Genomic DNA, 22,705 nt, shown 5'->3' on the forward strand with positions numbered 1-22,705 from the left:
AACCTGTTATTTTAATATTATGATGTCACTATTTCCCCTACACTAGTTATAACTTGCAAAAATCGGGGTAATTTGTATTAAGCCACTCTTCCAGCAAAAAGTGAAATAATTAATTATAGATTCCCGAATAAATATTGTTTGAATTATTTTCAAATATAGTATGATATTCAATACTCCTAAAATCATCTATAAACGAGGTGTAAGCTAAGTCAAACTAGAGACACGAGGCCCGGATATACCGTTCTGCAGAGGAGTGTGACAAGGAGACCCCCTTTCACCCAAATTATTCATAATGGTAATGCAAAACATCTTTGATAATCTCAACTGACAGAAGGAAGGGATTAAAGTCAATCGAGATCGACTTAATGAGCCGGTTTCAATAACGTATCTCTAGTTACGGATATATTGCTGTCACCGTTTAATGACAAGACCTTATCTATTCATAGTTATGTTCAATATAGGTTAGATGTTAGACGATAGGTTACTGAAATCTAACCCTTTAAGATTTGTTAAACTAAGGTTGGATAGCTTATTGAAAAGGGCCGTAAGTCACCTCGGACTATGAATGATATTGTTTTATATGCAGAAACAAGTAAGGGCTTAGATAAAATGTTAAATACTTTGAACACGGAAATTGAAAACCTACTAAACATAATAAATTTTAAAATGATAAGTGAATCAGCTAGTTAGATCGGGATGAACAACCCGACGGGTTCATCACGGGAGTCCTTAGAGTGAGTTTCATTCGCATTTTTTGTTTGTGTTTTATAGATTGGTAGTAGATGAAAGATGATTGTTGTAAAATGTAAATAGGTTTTTAGTTTTGTTTAATCTATAAAGAAAAAAATGTAAAATACCTTAAAGTCTTGAGGTCACATTTTTATTTTGCTTTCCTTTAGGAAGATAGATAATTATAAGCTTCCATATTATGTTTCAATAAAACTTGATTTGTGTGATCTTTCATTTTATTTAATTTTAGCAAATTGTTTTGTAGTCATCAATTATAGAAAAAATTGAATCATTTTTGTTTAATGTTGCCTTTTAGTTGATTCCTATTTTTGTTACTTGATGGATGTTGGTACAGATGTTTTTTTGTAATTAGGTTGTCCGGACATAACATAAGTGCCTATACACATACATTATTAATGTCGCTGTTAAGTGTCAAAAGTCAAAACATAGTTTAGGACCATGCACCACCATTTGCATCATTTACACAAAATTTAAATATTTAAAAATTATGTAATGAATATAATATGAACATTTAAAATTGAATAAATATTACAAAACTTATGGATAATAAAATGCAAAAAAAAAGTAACTCAACCGTTCTCGTCGACTTCCTATTTCTCTGGCGGCCATTTGCATTACTTTCTACGCATAAATGATCAACAAAATGACTTAGATTTGTATGGCAAATATATTTATACAACTTGAAACGATAATAGCAACGCTGAGCCTAGAACTTAGAATTAGTGTCATTATTCTAAGGCCTAGAAGGTGTCGTTGAGATTATCGTAAATGTGACGTTTGATTGTTTGTCAAATTCGAATATTCGTGTCTGACTTTTTCAACTAAGAGTAGGGTTAGGACCGATAATATCGAAAAATGTTTCGTTCGTTCAATCATCGTTTCGACATTGAATACGATGTAACTAAGAGTTGGATTCGACACGACTAATGCCACGATATATCGAATATCGATTTTAGGAGTAGACCCCCAGAACTACGTCGAGAAAAGGATGGTACGGCCGTGCCGCTTGCTTTTGTTCGACTTGGCAAGCACACTGCGCTTTTTACCAAAAAAAAGCTAACTTGAAAGATGCAAGTATTTTAACCCCAGATGATAAAATATAAATAGTTAACTGTCTCTAAAACATTTAGATGTTTCTCAAATGTTTCCCAAGAACTATTATGAATTATTTGACAGTGGGAGGCTCCTTTGCAAAGGATCAATTTGCCGGCTGGTTTTTGGGTACCTCAAGGGCGCCTATTTCTACCGTAAAGCAGGAATGTATAAACATTACTGTGTTTCGGTCTGAAGGGCACCGTAGCAAATGAAATTACTGGGCAAATGAGACTTAACATCTTATGTCTCAAGGTGACGAGCTCAATTGTAGTGCCGCTCAGAATTTTTGGGTTTTACAAGAATCCTGAGCGGCACTGCATTGTAATGGGCAAGGCGTATCAGTTACCATCAGCTGAACGTCCTGCTCGTCTCGTCCCTTATTTTTATAAAAAAAACTTTATTATAAGTAAGTATATTAGTATAACTAATAAAATGGTGAACATTTACTTTTTGAGATGGGTTGGTCACTAAGTTATCACATAGTTATGTAAATATGTTCCTATCATCCAATACCATGCGTATAATATGTTCAATGGGTTCACTTTATAGGAATAGATTACCACCTTTAGTATAGTCAACACCACGTATAGAAATTCATTGCCGAGCAAGTTTTTGTTTTAACTTCAAGTACTGTAGTTAGTTGTCTGGTCGGATTGATTTTAGAAACACTCATGTTCATTCAAATCAAACACTAGTAAAAATCAATACATCGAGACATGGAAAATATGTTGTTGTAATGTTTCCAGCAGGAATTTCCAGCAGAAAGGAGTTAGTAAGTCTTTTGTTGGGCGATGTATATGCTTCTACAATATGATCCCAGAAAATGTACAAAACAAATGTGTTACGAAATTTAAAAGAATTGTTAAAAAACGCTTGTGTGGGAAAGGTTATTATAGCATAAACGATTTTCTTAATGGCACCACGGACTGGGAATAAAGTGAACACCCTCAGGCTCTTTAATTATAAATGTTTATTGTACGATATTACATTATAATCCATATTTTATGTTAAAAAAAAACCCGCTGAGTTTCTTGCGCCCATTCTTCTCAGGTCTAGGCAGTCTCTTTTGAATGGGTGGTAGTTTTTGACGTTCAATAAGTGATTTTAAATCCTATTTTGAATATAAATATTTGAATTTGAATCGAACCCGCACACCAATTGTATCTAAGCATAGAGTGATCGCTCGTCGAGTGATAATAATATTATTAATCAAAGTAGATGTAAATACTACGTAATAAGAGGCAGGACTGCCTTAGTAAAATTGAAATTTATTTTAGTATGAAACGTGCAGTCATTTGACATAAGTTTGAAATAGTAGTTATTACTGTATTGGCAATGAAGTATAATCCGGTCAAGTTTGAAAGCGAACAGTTGCTTATAATGTTTTTTACAAGATTATAACCGTCATCTGTCAATCTATCAACGACTGCGCGTTTCATTAAATGGAACTGAATCACTTTCTTCTTAAAGAGTTTCGCTACGCTGTTATGAATTTTGAATTATGATATTTTGTCTTCCCTCGGTGCGGACGAGGGGCGCTCCGCTAGGTGCAATGTGATCTTACGGGGCTAGGGGAGCGGATGGGCGGAGTCACAGTAAGGAATTAATTTCGGGAGCCTACTGTTAAATTAACTAAATAATGGTACTAATTAACACAGAAACAAATAGACGAAAAGTAGTTTATAAGTCAGTACTCAGGAAAAAGGAACCTTGAAGTAAATTCGGTTTTATTATTATGTAGAAAATAGATAATATAGATGAAACAAACACAGCAATCTCCAAAACGTTTTTTTTTTTATGAAATTGACGAGACGAGCAGGTCGTTCAGTTGATGGTAATTGATACGCCCTGCCCATTACAATGCCGTGCCGCTGAAGATTCTTGAAAAACAAAAAAAATCTGAGTGGCTCTACAATTGCGCTCGTCACCTTAAGACATAAGATGTTAAGACTCATTTGCCCTGTAATTTCACTTGCTACGGCGCCCTTCAGACCGAAACACAATAATGCTTACACATTACTGCTTCACGGCAGAGATAGGCACCATTGTGGTACCCATAATCTAGCTGGCATCCTGTGAAAATGAGCCTCCCACTGTTTGCATATTATTGTAACATCATCGTCAACACCTTCATCACTACAGCTTTTTTTAATATAAGACCTGGCTGCCTGGCGTTAATATGGTGTCAAAGGTGGCAGAGGGATCTCAGGCTTAGCCACTTCTTACTTAAATAGCGCCTTCCAGGGTCCTCTTAACACGAGTACAGAACCCAAACCAATCACACACAACAAGACATATGGCGATGACACTCACGGACTCGACGCTGGCTAAACGGCCCGTGTTACTGATACGTGGTATGCTAATGTTTATGCTAATCTTGCAAGCGGCAACGTATATTAAATTAATTTAATTACATTCTCCGCGTTCTTGTCTGTTGTCAACATACTGCTGCTACTGTATTTATCTCGCTTCACACATCCAATGTGGAGCCAAGTGGAGCCGCCAGTCACTAGAGCACGTTAACAGTGACGTCGTCCACTGTGACAATCGCTCGTATTGTACTCCGATACACGATAAACAATCTTCCCGAATAATTTGTTTTTTTTTTAGAAAAGGAGGACAAACGAGCGTACGGGTCACCTGGTGTTAAGTAATCACCGCCGCCCACGTTCTCTTGCAACACCAGAAGAGTCACAGGAGCGTTACCTTTGCCGTTGCCTTTAAGGAAGGTGTAGGTGTGCGCTTTTTTTGAAGGTACCCATGTCGTATCGTCCCGGAAACACCGCACAAGGAAGCTCATTCCACAGCTTTGTAGTACGTGGAATAAAGCTGCTTGAAAAACACTGTGGAGGACCGCCACACATCCAGATGGTGCGGATGATATCCTTATTGTCGTGCGAAAGTGGAATTCGGCGGCAACGGAATAACTGCGGTAGAAGACACATAATGAAGCGACGTCTCTACGCAACGCTTATTACTGTAATTATTATAATGCTAGATAGCCCACATACTCTACAAACCGGCCACACATGGAGTATTGCTGTCATCTCTGGTCTAGCGCACCCCAGTATCAGCTCGATCCATTTGACCGCGTGCAACTTAGAGCAGCTCGAATTATGGGAGACCCAGTGCTCTGTGAACGGCTGGATCACTTGGCGTTGCGTAGAGAAGTCGCTTCATTGTGTGTCTTCTACCGCATTTATCACGGGGAGTGTTCCGAAGACCTGTTTAACCTGATTCCTGCCGCCGAATTCCACCTTCGCACGACACGCCACAAGTTAGGATATCATCCTCACCATCTGGATCTGTGGCGGTCCTTCACAGTGCGGTTTTCAAGGAGCTTTCTTCCACGTACTACAAAGCTGTGGAATGAACTTCCTTGTGCGGTGTTTCCGGGACGATACGACATGGGTACCTTAAAAAAAAGGGCCTACACCTTCCTTAATAGCCGGCAACGCTCCTGTGATTCCTCTGGTGTTGCAAGAGATTGTGAGCGGCGGTGATCACTTAACAACAGGTGACCCGTACGTGCGTTTTTCCTCCTATTCCATAAAAAAAAAACTTGCGTCTCTTTGGTCGCCTACAGCTGCAGATGGTGCTTTGTATGGAGATTGACAATTTCTTCGATCGAATGTAGCACAAATAATGTTCTGCAAATAGATCACGATTTGGCTAATCGAAAGGTCAGGTCATAAAACATACAAATAAATTTATCCCTCCAGACGATGCTATATTCTCCTACGCTATTTCTTCTCTGTATCAATAATAATAATGACATTTCATAATACTTATTCAGATACAGTTATATTATTTTATATACACCCATGCTTTAAATCGTCTATTAAAGATTCTAAAACAGTTAGCTTATTGCCAACATTAAACACCCAATGTCCTAGTAACCATTACATCATCTAAACGAGTGTTGTAATGAAATTCAGTAGGTACAACATTATATCATCCGTGTTCATAATTACACTCCTTGGATGATATTATGGTTACTAGGACTGGCTTTTTTAATGTTAGCAGTAAGCTAACTGTTTCAGAATCTTTTAGTGTAGATAAAGTCTTGTATGCAACTATTGATAATTAGGCATTAAAACACTCATGTGATACTATTATCTATATATAGCCCACATTCGTGTTTTGATACCCCTTATTACACAGCAGTTCCATTAATATCTATTTACTTAATAAGTAACTTCGGTAACTGCATCTGTTGTCCTAATTTAACAAAGGCCTCTTCGAGCGTGAACTTTTTATTTATTTATTAGGTCTACCAACAGGTTTGCACCTTAGTAAAGACTATTATTTACATTCATATTAGAAAAAGAGATGCAGAGTGCAGACCCAACTACAGGCAAACAACTTGAGTTTAAAATAATATAGCTAGATCTGGATACGGATTAAATATTTAAATTAAACACTTTAAAAAGGATTAAAACGGGTGTTGTAACTGTATTTTTACAATACATTTTGCATAAAAGTTATTTTTTTTTTTAATTTTACTTAATCCGACATTCCCAGACCTTTCCAGAAAACGTGTTCAGGGGAACGGCAAAATTTTCAAATATTAATAAAAATATGGAAGCCTAAAAATAATTGGATTTTTTTAATACAAATTAGTTTTGAATTTAGTTGAAAAATCAAAAATATATCTACAAATACGAGTACTAGCACAGAGTAGGGCTGGATTCTTTCGTATTGAATAGTAGCCTGACTATTGTTGAGACCGCGACACATCCTGGACAGCAAGCCAATTTGATCCTTAATGGTCCTGGAGTTCATAATATAAACGGGCTTATGATAGCTTAATATTTAATTAGGGCTGGGGACAACCAACATCATCTGTGCAAGCAAACAAGGGCATTCCATGAAGCCTCTTATAATTTTAAACAACAGGATTTAATCCCACATATAACGGCGTTCCTTAAGAGATGAAAATTTGAAGTATTGTAAAAAGAGCTGTTCGGAAAATTTAAAGTATGGGACCAAGAGAGTCGCGTAGATCTAAATTTAAAGATTTTCAAATTATGTCTGTTTCTAACGAATATATATATGAAAATTTAGTATATGTTCATTAAAAATGGCAATAACTTTGAAAAGATAAAATATATCTAATACATATAAGATAAAATATATATATATATATAATATTATGATAAACATTATATTGATACCCGAACCAAAAATAAACTGTTAATGCCCACTTCTAGCCTAAGTAAACTCGACGAGTCATTTATTGGTAATCGCGTTTGCTTTTATAGTAAGCTTCTTGAAAACATAATGGAAATGTCCCTCAACAAGATCAAAGCCATGAGTTTCTCGCCACTTCTTCTCATTAAAACTCAGCCTTTTACAAAGCCTTTTTAAAAGAAAAGAAAACTTGGTATTCACATATCTCACTTCCTTGACCTACACTAGTAAAGTGATTTTTATTTGATTTGATTCTCCATGGACAGTAAGTAGAAACTTGAAGCCTTTTAGAACTTTGTCGATTCTGTTAATATGAATTTAATAGTGCGGATTCTTTATCATCATCATCATCAGCCAGAAGACGTCCACTGCTAGACAAAGACCCCAAAAGATATCCACGATGATCGGTGCTGTGCTGCCCTCATCCAACGTATTCCAGCGATCTTGACCAGATCGTCGGTCCATTTTGTGGGGGGCCTACCAACACTGCATCTTCCGGTACGTGGTCGCCATTCGAGGACTCTACTGCTCCAACGGCCATCTGTCCGTTGAACTATGTACCTTGCCCACTGCCACTTCAGTGTCGCCTACGTCGGTAACTTTCTTTCTTTCGTTGTCTCCTACAGATCTCCTCATGTCTGCTTTGATCTGGCAGGGAAACTCCGAGCATAGACCTCTCCATTGCTTTCTGAGCGACCATGAGCTTTAGTAGGCACTGTACATTACCGCGCCATGCGTGTTTGTGAAACACTCATAAGACCCATAGTTAGCGACCACATCTGCGTACCGTAAGTCATCACTGTGGTATTTGGGACGAGAAGATTTTACGGATCCCATGTACTAGAACAATATTCCAAAATAGATGGGACTAATGCATACAACACAGTCTATACTCCTTGTATTATTTTAGAAAATTTTGCAATTCTGCCATAAAACTCCCTGCAAAATATAAGACCTATGTATTCACTATGTCATCTATGTGGTAAACAAATTTTACCTTACGTTAAAAACTTTTCAATAATAAGCTGCAAATCAACAGAATTCCTTGATATATACACATTGATACATATAGACGTGCGAAAATCCAACCCGTTCGTCGCAAGATTCCAGTCTTAATTTACCTACTGATCCATAGCATTCGCCGTATTGTGGAACCAACGCTAGTAGGCGCCGTTCATCACCGCGGACCGCGGGCCTCACCGCGCCATGTGTGTTGTGAAACACTCACCCTGTCGTACTGGAAGTGCGGCGCGTGGTGGAAGGAGCGCGCGGCGCCGCGGCCGTATAGGTAAGGGTAGTAGGCGCCGTACATCACCGCGCCATGTGTGTTTGTGAAACACTCACCCTGTCGTACTGGAAGTGCGGCGCGTGGTGGAAGGAGCGCGCGTCGCCGCGGCCGTATAGGTAAGGGTAGTAGGCGCCGTACATCACCGCGCCATGTGTGTTTGTGTAACACTCACCCTGTCGTACTGGAAGTGCGGCAGTGGTGGAAGGAGCGCGCGGCGCCGCGGCCGTATAGGTAAGGGTAGTAGGCGCCGTACATCACCGCGCCATGTGTGTTTGTGAAACACTCACCCTGTCGTACTGGAAGTGCGGCGCGTGGTGTAAGGAGCGCGCGTCGCCGCGGCCGTATAGGTAAGGGTAGTAGGCGCCGTACATCACCGCGCCATGTGTGTTTATGAAACACTCACCCTGTCGTACTGGAAGTGCGGCGCGTGGTGGAAGGAGCGCGCGGCGCCGCGGCCGTATAGGTAAGGGTAGTAGGCGCCGTACATCACCGCGCCATGTGTGTTTGTGAAACACTCACCCTGTCGTACTGGAAGTGCGGCGCGTGGTGGAAGGAGCGCGCGGCGCCGCGGCCGTATAGGTAAGGGAAGTAGGCGCCGTACATCACCGCACCATGTGTGTTTGTGAAATACTCACCCTGTCGTACTGGAAGTGCGGCGCGTGGTGGAAGGAGCGCGCGGCGCCGCGGCCGTATAGGTAAGGGAAGTAGGCGCCGTACATCACCGCACCATGTGTGTTTGTGAAATACTCACCCTGTCGTACTGGAAGTGCGGCGCGTGGTGGAAGGAGCGCGCGGCGCCGCGGCCGTATAGGTTAGGGTAGTAGGCGCCGTACGTCCCCGCACCATGTGTGTTTGTGAAACACTCACCCTGTCGTACTGGAAGTGCGGCGCGTGGTGGAAGGAGCGCGCGGCGCCGCGGCCGTATAGGTAAGGGTAGTAGGCGCCGTACATCACCGCGGACCGCGGGCCTCACCGCGCCCCCCGCGCCGCGACGCCCGCCCGCGCCATGCGCCACTCGCCTGCACCTGCAACACGCCACATATTATCATCTCATTGAAAAAAGGAGCTCAGCGCTCAGCTGACGGTCTGTAGTAGACACCGCATGAACATTTTCGGCCTTCTATGTAGGTGTATGCACAAAAAAGCTTTTGGAACACTTCACGTCACAAATGCGGTGTATACGATCAGAGATTAGCTGTGCGTTGTACGAAGTCTACTTGGAGCTGATACTAGGTAGAGCCCAGAGAGCAGACCACAGATGAGAGCAATATTCTGGATGTGGCCTTTTAAACCTGTGCCTTCTAAATTATGGACTGGCTAGAATTCCTCGCGCTAGTCATCACCCATATTTTATTTGAAGCCAATCTGTCTATGCCTTCCAGATCACCACGGTAACCGCTCAATATTCCAATACTAGGCGAGGAATTTAACGGGAGTACTGTCGAAAAACCGCAATATGAAAAATGCGGTAGACGGTTTCCAAAAGAGAGAGAAGTGCATGGCAGATCTTTCCGTTATCACTGCTATATATTTATTATTTCTGCTAATTTCAGGCCTATTTCAATGTTTTTTTTAGTAAAAATTTTATTACAAACTGTTGCTCAGCAGCTACAGATGCATCTTTGTAAATTGTTGAACAAAAATCAATTTGGTTTCACTGGGGGTTTACTCGTATCAACAATTAATGCGGGTACTAGACTCATTGAACCGATCTTTGATGCCTGGGAAGAGGCACAGGATGCATTGGGCATTTTTTATGATTTGTTTTAAGCATTTGACTGCGTCAACCATGACACTTTACTCCTAAAACTAAAGCATTATGGAGTAAAACATAGAGTTCTAAATCTGTTATAATCATATCTAAGCGAAAGAGTTCAGATAGTCAATGTAAATGACAAACGGTCTTCGGGTAAACCTGCAGGAATAGGTGTTCCGCAGGGTTCTATTCTTGGTCTTGTTTCTTATATATATTTTAACGATTTACCGTTTGCGGTAGATGATAACCATGAGATTATATTGTTTGCTAATGATACTTCACTCATTTTGAAAATGAAGCGATGTGCAGATATTTATGACGAGGTAAACAATGCACTCTCAAAGATGCTCTATCGTTGGTTTGAGACAAATAATCTGCACTTAAACAGTAAAAAAACAAAGTGTTAATGATTCATTACACCAAACACAGAGGAGGTACAAACCAAAGTACTTATAAATGACCACAAATTGGAACTTACGGACACCTCGATCTTCTTGAGAGTTAGATAAAAAGCTTCAGTAGGGTCCACATATTGCCCAACTAGCAAATAGATTCAGCTCTGCGGCATACGCCGTTAGAAGGATTAGAGAGTACACGAATGTTGCGACCGCTAAATTAGTGCACTTCAGTACCTACTTTTTAACTTCCCGCTAAGAAAAGTTAAATTTTCCAAAAAATTGGGAAATTGTTGGCTTTACCTCGTTTTTCAAAAAATCGAGCGTTCATCAGATCACGATTTAAGGTCCTAAGAAGCTTCCCTGAATATTCCCGCGGTGGTGTCCGTACGTCTATGTGATAAATGTAAGCCTCTTATAACTTTTGAACGGCTTGACCGATTTCATCGCGGTTGGCGCCATTCGAAAGTACTTGACCAAACTTAGATTTTAAATACAATACGGACCGATAGATTTTCAGAAATCTCAAAAAAAACAAACAACATAAGTTACAATTTTTTTATATAATCACTATTACCGTTAATATACAAAATAGAGAGTAACGGTCCCAAATAGGACCCTTGTGGGACTCCAGAAGGTATAGATTTGTAACGCGATGTATAACCAACTCAACATTGAGGGCGATTCTCTACGAAGAATTGTATTCGACGAAAAAGATCGCCGTGTATACCATAATACAGTCGATAAAGCTTATATAACAAGGTCTTTTGGAATATTTTGTCAGAAGCCTAAGCGAAGTCAGAATATACAGCCTACCTGTATATACTGACTTCAGTATATACAGGTAGGCTGTGCGTTATTATCTAAAGCATCAAAAATTTGTTCACTAAAACTTATTTTATTACTTATTACATTCGAATCAACAATATTTTAAATTCGATTCAATCTGTATAGAAACCATATGTGGAGTTATAAATACTTACTACATATTCTACAGAATCTGAATAAACTACTTTTAGCTGATGACTTAATCGTATTTTCCGATAGCCCAGAAACTTTAAATGGAATGTTACAGGAGTTAGCGGATGAGAGTATTAAGGCAGGCCTTTCAATGAATTTAACAAAAACAAAAATAATGAATATTTCTAAAGAATCCTTATACAGTCTTAACAATAATGTTCCGACTGTGCAAAGAAAAAGTGAGATTTGAACGATTGAAATATAACTATATAACAATAAAATTTTATGTAGTAAATGAATAATCTTAGTTTATTATTAACTTTTTTACTTCTTTTTTTATTTTGGTATAATTCATTTTTATCTGCTGTACGCTTATTCTTAAATTACTTAAAGTACGTATGATCTCTGACATTGCTTTCCTCTTGAAAATAGCTCAAAATAAGGTTGATTGTCCAGATCTTCTTTCGACAATTTCATTGAGAACTTCGTCAACTGCACTACGCTATAGCCGTTTATTGTATATACCTCAATCATCTACTAACTACCGGAGCAATAGTTATATCTTGCGAGCTAGCACCACCTGTAATAAACTAAGCAGTGAAATAATTAATTTGGATATTTTTAATACATCTGTCAAAGCAATGAAACAATGTATCATGAAAACGTTTTTTGAATCCTAACCTGTGAATATCAAGTGTGCTTATTATTAGATTATAATTTTACATGTTTACTCTTTATAATTTTGCTTCTTACTACTTCTATTGTCTATTAGTGAATATCTGTGATTAGCTCTAAGTTTCTATTGTATTTTTATTTTGTGTAAATAGCTGTTGATATTCCTTGAAATAAATAAATAAATAAATTGTCATAAAATATAAACTATAAGCAAACTAGGTCAGGTCTTATTTATTTATGCCACCTTACAGTCCATGATAATTGGTCTGTTACAATTTTTTTCTAGTATCGCAGTAAATTTGCTAATATGTCCTTTTGGTATCGGAATGACAAAAAAAAAGGTCATAGGTAACGTTCCACAGTTTTTTATCAATACTCGATGGCTAGCACTCATGGTTACATTTACAGATTAAATAATCTAAATGAATTAAGTGAGATGAAACGGACTAAATGTAAGATTATATCTTACGCAGATGATACGACCTTACATTTTGTGGAAAAACTTGAGAGAAAATGTGCTCAAGAAGGTTTTGATTCAGTGTGTATTTGGTTAAGCAGAAACTCATTAACAGTTAATTCATCAAAAACAAAACTCATAAAATTTTCTATGAGAAATAATGCAAGAAGAACTACACAACATGAAAATTTAAAAATAAAACAAACCCAAAATGTACGAATGTCCGAGAATGCATACTGAAAGCATAAAATATTTAGGTGTAATGATTGACAAAATCTTGAATTTCCTTAACTACATAGATAACGTAAGCAAAAGTATAAAAAACTAGCATATATTTTAAAAAATTTAAGAAATAGAGCAGTTGTAAAGTAGTTAAGGCTGGTTTATACATCCCTAGCTGAATCGGTTATCTCATACTGCATTACGTAGTGTTTAAATTCTCTTTTTTGCATTACGCAGCTGCTAAGTCGTATATTCTACAACAAGAACATCTGCAGAGACTCATTCTAATAGTAATGCTTTTTAAACCGAGGTTATACCCAACAAATAACTTATACTTAGTGTTAGACAATTCTTTATTCTTAAAGCAATTTTAAACAACACAACATCATAAAATATAAAGAAAAAGAGATCCAACAAAGATACGAAGGCGCGGGCGATACGAAGTTTGTAAAAAACCTCGTTTTAGAACTGCCTACGTTAGGACGTTCTGTGCTAACAAGGTCTTTCATTATACTATAGGGTAAACGATGAATTAAATATAATTAGTAAAACATCTTATTCTTGCAAGAAAGAAATTATAACATGACTACTTAAATACAATTATGACGAAACAGAAAATTTGTAGGGCCCAAAGTTACTATAAGCTCAAATAAATATATATCTTATCTCTAATACATATAAATTACGTGAAACGTTGTTTGTCCGCGATGGACGGATCCTAAACTAATGCACGGATTTTCATGGGGGAGTGCAGTTTAGTCCAACTTGAGAGATGGGGTAGTTTAAATTTCGATTTGGGTTACATAATTATTTTTATTTCCAATATTTGTTTTGTATGGACATATTTTCTATGAGAGAATTTATTGACGCACGGTTTGACAGTTCTGCTGTGAAACAATTTAATTATAATAACATGAAGTATATTATACGAAATAATACTTGATGTGACGAAATATTATTGACAAATTAAAAAAAAAAAACACTATTTTATTTATTATGTAGGTACAAAACAACGTCTGTCCGGTCGGCTAATTAAAAATATACAGGTTCATATCATAATATGATCTTAGATTCTACACACAAACACTAAATACATTTATACTATACAAAAACACACACACATACACAAATACACAAACATAACACACAGCCTTTAAGTCCAAACTGAAAATAGAATGTCACTCATTTGGAAGCATTCATACACAGACGTACACGCAAACATATTTTATATTTAGTCTCAATAATATAGACAATACGATGCAATTATCATTACTTAAAAGTGGGGGGCCAGGAGACTCATAGCACAGATTCTACCTAGATAAACTCCTGTCTACCAACTGTAGTGTAACATTTAGGAAATAATAATTGCTCTACTATTTCAACTTTACTTTCTACATGTTTAGAGGAATAAACGTATATGTTTGTTAAACGAGTATGTGTTTTATGCACAGACTCGGATAATTCACTTGTGTAGAAAATAAGATTTGACGAAATGCTTCGGAACTGTTTCTTGGATTGTATTAATATTGGAAGTATCCATTATTCAAATTCAAATATTTTTATTCAAAATAGGATTCAAGATCACTTATTGAACGTCAAAAACTACCACCGATTCAAAATAGACTGCCTCAGACTTGAGAAGAACGGACGCAAGAAACTCAGCGGGCTTTTTTTATGAAAATATGTATTACAATATCGTACAATAAACATTTATAATTAAAGAGCCTGAGAGTGTCCTACATTCCCAGTCTGTGGTATGATTAAGAAAATCGTTTATGCTATAGTAACCTTTCCAACACAAACGTTTTTTAACAATTCTTTTAAATTTCGAAATACATTTTTTATTAGATATGGAGAATAATAGCGTAGGAAGCCTTAGCGAACACCAGTATTAATGCTCAGAGATCAACCGTCTACACTCTACAACATCATAAATTCTGCGCCAATTGAAACTGATGATTTACTTGAAAAATCTCGAAAGCCCATATGATGGATGTTTCTAGAAAAGCTTCTTGTATCAAAGCTACTCAATAAAATGCTTTTAATCTCTGTTCCCTTGTATTCAATGATCGCCGCCCATTTACGTGTCAGGTATAAAAAGTAAAAGCCATAAAAACTCTTATTATTGCAAAATTTATTTCTTGAGAATTCTTTATGATTTGATTTCTGATTTCAATTTATGTTTCTACCACCGCTTCGGAACCAATGGAACATAATGAGAAAGAAGAGAACGCACAAGAAACTCTCCCAGTATTCTTGTTTGCGATCTTTTTAATAATACTAGCTATGGCCGACAACTTCGTCTGTGGCCTTAAACCTCTCATATAAAACGAAACACGACTTTGCAGCAACCAATGCTAGTTTTAACTCCCATAACGTTCACACTACCAGACACATTGCTGTTTTACATAAAACTTATTTTTCCAATATATAAGAACAGTAAAAGTATCTCACACTCACATCTACGCCTGCAGTGGAAATGATAATAAAATAGTCTGAAAACAATATTTCCTGTGCTGTAGCAATAACTGTGCTGTAGTAGTCTTGGGTACTGGCCCTAAGCTGAATAGTCACATAATAATACCACAATTTTTTTATTTATTAAATATTTAAATTTTTACAATAACTATTTTTGGAAATGGTCGTAACAAAAATAAAAGTTTTTTTACTTTGGTTGGCAGAAAAAGTTATCCGATCAAAAATTAACACTTATGAATGACAACCTTTTTACCATATACTACTACAGAGAAAGAGGCTGAGCTTTAAAGGGAAGAAGTGGCGGAAAATTCATTCCTACTTAGTAGTAGGTATAATTACCTAATTACAATCTATGTACAAAATGATGCGACAAAAGTACTCAAACGTCAAATACTCAATGTCTTAATGGCCGTTCTCAGAATACTATCTACAGATATAGATCAATTACTAACTTCTACTGTCAGTAACTAGCTGTCAATAATCTGAAGCTGTCCCAATATACCCGATAAGTCATTCTTATCGCCGTATATTGGGACGCGTGAATTGCAATTTCCATACAAACTTCCATCGCTGGTAAGCTATACGTCGTCCCGTTGACAGACAGTGTGTACGGATAAGGTGGGTTACCGTGGACAAGTTTATTGGGACAGAAAAGTCAACGATAGTTACGATTTTTATCTCAAGTAAGAGATAGACTGAATATTGGGAACGGCCGTAACACAAATAAGTTAAAAAAATATTATGAAACCACAACTTATTTAAAAAATATAAATATAATCTATACTTATAAATGAAGAACCGGTTTTTTTTTGTTCGGTCTACTAAACCGATTGAAATAATACTTATACGGTAAGATTATATATAGAGATTATGTCTTAGATCTAGCGAGCGGTTCGGTTTACGGACCACTGTCAGCTCTCAAAGGCGAGGTTACAATACAATCAGCAAAATGTAATTAAAGCCAGATCAGCTTTCTTATTAGAGGATGCAAACTTTATAATGAAGTTCATAACGTACACGACTTTGACCATTCAAGACAACACCACTTGACGCCGGCAAGTAAATAAAAACTTTTCATTTATATAAAGTAATGAATGACAAATATCATAACGTAAGAATAGAAGGTAGTGTGAAATAAAAGGAGTTTTTGGATACTAAATTTCTTCTAGAATGGAAGCAGGGGCTTCAATATCGCCCCTGACGACTTGCATGCGTCCATGTATGCTCATATGTGAACAACAACTAACTGTTCGTTTACCGGCTTCACAGTGGCAGTAATATCCTAGGAATGTTCAGTAGCATTCTTGAATCCCCCTGTCTACTACTACTAAGCATGTGAAGTATTGCTTGCTGCCCACATGTCTAGATTTTATTCAAGCTCTCACAACATAAGGGTCAATATTTCAGATACTATTTGAGTAGGTATTCACATCGTCACATCATCACCACTTGAATTAAGAGGGTGAGTAAATAAAAACCATTCATCATTATATAAAGTAAAGCTAAGTAATATAATGTATTGATAAACAAAATTTTATGAATGATGCGGGACTCGAACCCACGACCTCGCGCGTTCCGTGCGAGTTCTCTGCCAACTGAGCTAAACGACGTATCGTCATAAAAATGTGTATGCTTTGTTCAACTCTCAGGTTGTGGCTTCATCTACAGGATCTACTTTACAGTTGATAACCTGCTCAACCCCAATATCTGCATATTAGGAAATTGACTTGAGATATCGCTCTTGTAAATCTAAACAATTTGTTATGTTTTAAAAGTGATAGGTCACTCTCACTTTTAGGATTAATACACAAATAAAATTTGAAAACAAAATTTTATGACCGTTGCTGTATTAGAGTTGAACAAAGCATACAAGATTTTATGACGATACTCGAACGCTTAGCTCAATTGGCTTCGTAACAAACTAACCTAACTTTACGTCCTTTAAAATTGTTATTCTCTGATTCTGGGATTCCAACCAGAAAAATATTTCTGTGAATGATAATAGAATTCAAGCCTTATTTTATGCTTACATTTATCGAGACACAAATATTTGTACGTAGCCCAAGCGCCATACAATGCTCCTTTGAATTTAGAACACTATTTCATTATGCTTTTAATTTGGATACTACCAAAAAGTTTATTATATTTTCTGAGTTTTAGACTATGTAGATTGGGGTATTTTCAAAAAAGATAAAGTGGCAGTAGTAGACAGCGTAGCAGTAACAGTAAGTAGGTATGAAAAATAGTCTCCGCACAATGTGTGTTTATGAACCTGTAATACGAACTCACCTAACAAATTACATGTACCTATCCATAATTCAAATACAAATGCAAATATTTCTATGCAAAATAGGATGGGATATCACTTATTGAAAGTCAAAAACTTGCACTCATTCCAAAAATAATGCCACAGACCTGAGAAGAACGGGCGCAACAAACTCGGCGGGCTATTTTTTTCTTAAAAATATGGTAACAAAGTCATATCGTACAATTAAACCTATTTATTAATAGCCTGAGGGTGGTCGCTCCATTACCAATCTGTGATATCATTAAGAAAGTCGTTATTAATATTATATATAATCTTTTAACCACACAAACGTTTTTAACAATTCTTTTGAATATCATTCTTAAGGCGCGGTCATACCTCAAAATCCACAAAATTTGGTTTCTTAGAGTGTCGATACAACAAAACGCAATGAAAATATTCCGACGCAAAAAATACAGTACACAATGAAGAACTTAAAAAAATTTTGAACCGAATAGAATATTTATATATAATTTGAAATATCCAATAAAAAATTTGGAAGTTGCTTCCCAAAAATAAACTTTGGAGTCAAAAATCTCCGAATTTTCAATTACATCATTCTTTTTTTAAAGAATTTAATAGAATTAGTACTTTTCTTGAATGTATTATGTCTTCTTAGAATGATTCAATTTAATATGTAAATTTTGAATAAACAAAAGAAAATCAGTAAAATAAATGCCCTTTTGCAGCTTAGCCACATGATCAACACAAATATTGTAGGTTTAGTTGCAGCGTTTACAATCCTAGTCAGTCCGTGCCTTAATACATTTGTTTTGAACATTTTCTGGGATCCTGTTGTAAAAGCATATACATCGCCCCACAAAAGGCTTACTAGCTCGACTTCGCCGGGTAAGGCATTATAATATTGACACACTTTTTACACAAATTATCTTGCCCCAAGTTAAGCATATATAGCCTGTGTTATGGGTTACAAGACAATGATATATTTAATACAATATACTTACTTAAACATACATAAATTGATATAAATATACATAAAAACATACATAAATAAATATTAACATCCATGACTCGGAAACAAACATCCATATTCATCACATAAATGCTTGCACCTACCGGGACCGCTAACCACTCGTACGAGTACGAGTCGGTAGGATCGCTAACCACTCGGCTATACAGGTCGTCAAATACAATTTCCTATACAATTATAGGCGTTTATCTCTTTTCCTGGTGTTAACATTATGGTAATGACTATGTAATAATAACATAATATTAATACGAGCACACGCCCAATATACCGAGCAATAAATTACTTTGAGTGGATTCAAAACTGGGCCCATATTGCTATCCCTATGTTCAGACTATGAAGATACAACTACCGTATTGTCTGTTACGACTCCGGCGTTAGCTAAGCTTCATTAGATATCTTGATCATATCTATTCAAGCTCAAATTACATTGGTATTCATAAATTTACACAATAAGACCTACCAATATAATGGAATGCGAAATTACAATTATGATCTTACTATAAGTAGGTACTTATACTATTACATAATATTCTTTGGTATAAGAAATTACATAAACATCGGCAAAACAAACAAACATAAATTATAAAGTGTACCATTGGTCAGGTTCTCATAACACTACTTAATAAAAAATATATTATATCGAATGCATATTTTAATTGAATTTAATTTTGTTTAATAAAAAAAATGTAATGCTCTATAAAGAATGTTTCAACGACAATATTTTAACGAATGTTAATAATACATCAATAGTTGATTAAAATGTTATCATTGATTTGTAAAAGAAAGGAGAGGAAAAAGAGGTAGAACGCCCTGGAGAACACCAGAGTTCACGAGCTTATGAGCAAGAACCGACGACAGCGACCAGTAGATACCTATACTGCTGCTAGGAAGCTGGTGAATTAAAAAGTATTGCATAAACTCGCAAGAAGCCCATATTGTGAAAGTTTTTAAAGAAGCGCCTTGTGCCATCATTGTGGAGGTCTTTCCAAGTACAACTAATATACAGAGACTCACTGAGCAGCTCTTTGGGTGAAGGCCTCCTCCATTTTTTTCCACACTATTCGGTCTTTGCCCAATATTAGCCAGTCTTTTCCAGCGTATTCAATCACACACACAAAGCACATGTACCTATCCATAATTCAAATACAAATGCAAATATTTTTATGCAAAATAGGATGTGATATCACTTATTGAAAGTCAAAAACTTGCACCCATTCCAAAAAGAATGCCACAGACCTGAGAAGAAATTGCATTAGACAGCCGCCGTACAACCAACCAGTTACCAACTTTAGCTAAAGATTGCCAGCCAACCGACTATAACGCGAGTCATATTGGTAGCATAGGTGATGGAGGGTACCTAAGATACCTTGATACATCTTCAAGAGCTAAGGGCCTACTGTGAACTTTTATAACGATTCATTTGACGACCTAAAATGAACTGCTTTGCCATTGAAATTTTTATTTCATGCCACGAAGATCATATACATAGAGCGATGGAATTTAGGTTGACGTCAAATCAAGTCGGAAATTGATTCGCAAACTGTTTTAGTTCGTTCATTCATTCGTACCATAACAGATAATATTTTAACCTAAACTAACTAACTTTGGTCAATCAAATCCATTGTAGAACCAAGGTATACCGGCAATGGGTGGGTCGCACAAGCCAGGACTCGCACACACTAGATCGCACCGTGCGTGTATCGTTTGATTGCTTCTGTACAGGAAACTTCGACGTGAAGAGTGAATCCCGAGGAAGAGCAAGCAATAATGAAAAGAATGATGAACTGAAACCGACGGTAGAAGCTGGTTCGTAAAAAACCAAGGAGGAAGTAGGGGCACGGTCCGGTGTTGGCGTGTCCATAATATTGTACCATTTGCATCAAAACGGTTAAATGAAATAGCTTGAAATGGGTGTCCCATGATTTAACTGACCCTCACAGTGGCACGCCTTGAAGCGTACTTGTGGGCTAAGAAGAGGACACCCCGATCCTGTGCACATCCATTTGTTACCATCTCCCCCCAGCCCTACTACTTCTATGGTAGTTATAATATCTTTGGTGGCGGAAGTTAATTTAATATCAACAATAAAAACAACTAGGTAAGTACATCTAAACGACAGGCAGGTGCCAAAAAATGGAAATAAACTTTTTTACTTCATTCTGGCTTGCACTAAATAACTTATAAAGTTTTACAGTGAATAAAGATTTTTTTTAATTTGAATTTGAATAAAAATCATTAAACAAATCTCTCCCATAGGCAGTTAGTCTGAGAAAAAAGTTCCGTTGACTTATTGGCACCTATTTTACTTGGGTCTGAGGCCATTCATTTAAATAAATATTTATTTATTAGGTCTGCCAACAGATTAACATCTAAGCTACAACCATTATTATTATTTTTTTTAATGGAATAGGAGGACAAACGAGCGTACGGGTCACCTGTTATTAAGTGATCACCGCCGCCCATACTCTCTTGCAACACCAGAGGAATCACAGGAGCGTTGCCGGCCTTTAAGGAAGGTGTACGCGCTTTTTTTGAAGGTACCCATGTTGTATCGTCCCGGAAACACCGCACAAGGAAGTTCATTCCACAGCTTTGTAGTACGTGGAAGAAAGCTCCTTGTAAACCGCACTGTGGAGGACCGCCACACATCCAGATGGTGAGGATGATATCCTAACTTGTGGCGTGTCGTGCGAAGGTGGAATTCGGCGGCAGGAATTAGGTAACACAGCTCTTCGGAACACTCCCCGTGATAAATGCGGTAGAAGACACACAATGAAGCAACGTCTCTACGCAACGATAAGTGATCCAGCCGTTCACAGAGTACTGGGTCCCCGACAATTCGCGCTGCTCTGCGTTGCACGCGGTCAAATGGATCGAGCTGATACTGGGGTGCACCAGACCAGAGATGACAGCAATACTCCATGTGTGGCCGGACCTGCGCTTTGTACAGCGCTAGAATGTGGGCCGGCTTGAAGTATTATTCTTAGAAATAGATATGCAGAACCAACTATGTACAGGCAAACACAGCTTGCGTCAATGTCGCTAGGTAAATAAAAGTAAATACTTAAATAAATTTATTTGCTTCTTGTGGTTATATTAAAAAAGTTCTTTAAATTTTCAGTTGCACAGAACAATGTGCCAATAAATCGACATACAAATAATAAATATTAAATTTAATATATTTTTGAGTTATTACCTACTTATTAACACGCATTATAATATTATAATTCAGTAATATCATAAAAATATATGAGTTTGTAGGAACTACATCCAAATAAATACTTTTAAATAATATCACAGGGAGTAATCTGAAGAGCTGTTTGAACAGATTTCTGCCGCCGAATTCCACCTGCGACACGCCACAAATTAATTAATTATATCATTCCCACCATCTACATGTGTAGCGTTCCTCCACAGTGCGATTTTCAAGAAATTTTCTACCACGTATATCCAGGCTGTGGAATGAGCTCCAAAGAGTGTTTACCTTCCTTAAAGGCCGGCAACAATCCTGTCATTCCTCTGGCGTTGCAAAAGAATGTAGGCGGCGGTAATCACAGTACATTCTCACTCGTTACTTACTTAGTACTTAGTGATTGTTAGTGGTCGTTAGTCTTAATATTCCATGATAAAATATGGTTACATAATTCTTTTAAATAATAGCTCCCTTTACATCTATTAGCCATAATATTTTTTATATGAAAATAAAGGACGACACGACGTACAGCTGATGGTAAATGATACGCCCTGCCCATTACAATGCAGTGCCGCTCAGGATTCTTGAAAATCCCCAAAAATTCTGAGTGGCTACTGCGCTCGTCACCTTGAGACATAAGATGTTAAGTCTCATTTGCCCAGTAATTCGACTAGCTACGGCGCCCTTCAGACCGAAACACAGTAATGCTTACACATTACTGCTTCACGGCAGAAATAGGCGTCATTGTGGTGCCCATAATCTAGCCGGCATCCTGTGCAAAAGAGCGTCCCACTGGTGACCCTCCCACTCCCAATATAAATTTTTCGTACATTAAAGTTACACGATTCTTTAGCAGCGACATTGCATAGAGCCGTTTTACACTTATTTGTGCCAGAAAAACATTTGATATAGGTTTGAACAAAGTACACATTATATCTGAAGCCATA

General features: G+C 37.2%; 1 protein-coding gene across 1 annotated transcript in view; it reads right to left on the reverse strand.

The window, feature by feature from the left end:
• The window catches only part of LOC126973009 (protein vestigial-like), a 64,509-nt gene that overhangs the window by 38,749 nt on the left and 3,055 nt on the right, over window positions 1-22,705 (reverse strand). The window contains exon 2 of the mRNA XM_050820134.1: window positions 9,194-9,351. Within this exon, the coding sequence (XP_050676091.1) occupies window positions 9,194-9,277 (84 nt within the window). The 5' untranslated portion in view covers window positions 9,278-9,351. The remainder of the gene's footprint in view (window positions 1-9,193; window positions 9,352-22,705) is intronic.

This window comes from Leptidea sinapis, chromosome 28 (genome assembly GCF_905404315.1).
Source record: "Leptidea sinapis chromosome 28, ilLepSina1.1, whole genome shotgun sequence".
Lineage (NCBI taxonomy): Eukaryota > Metazoa > Arthropoda > Insecta > Lepidoptera > Pieridae > Leptidea > Leptidea sinapis.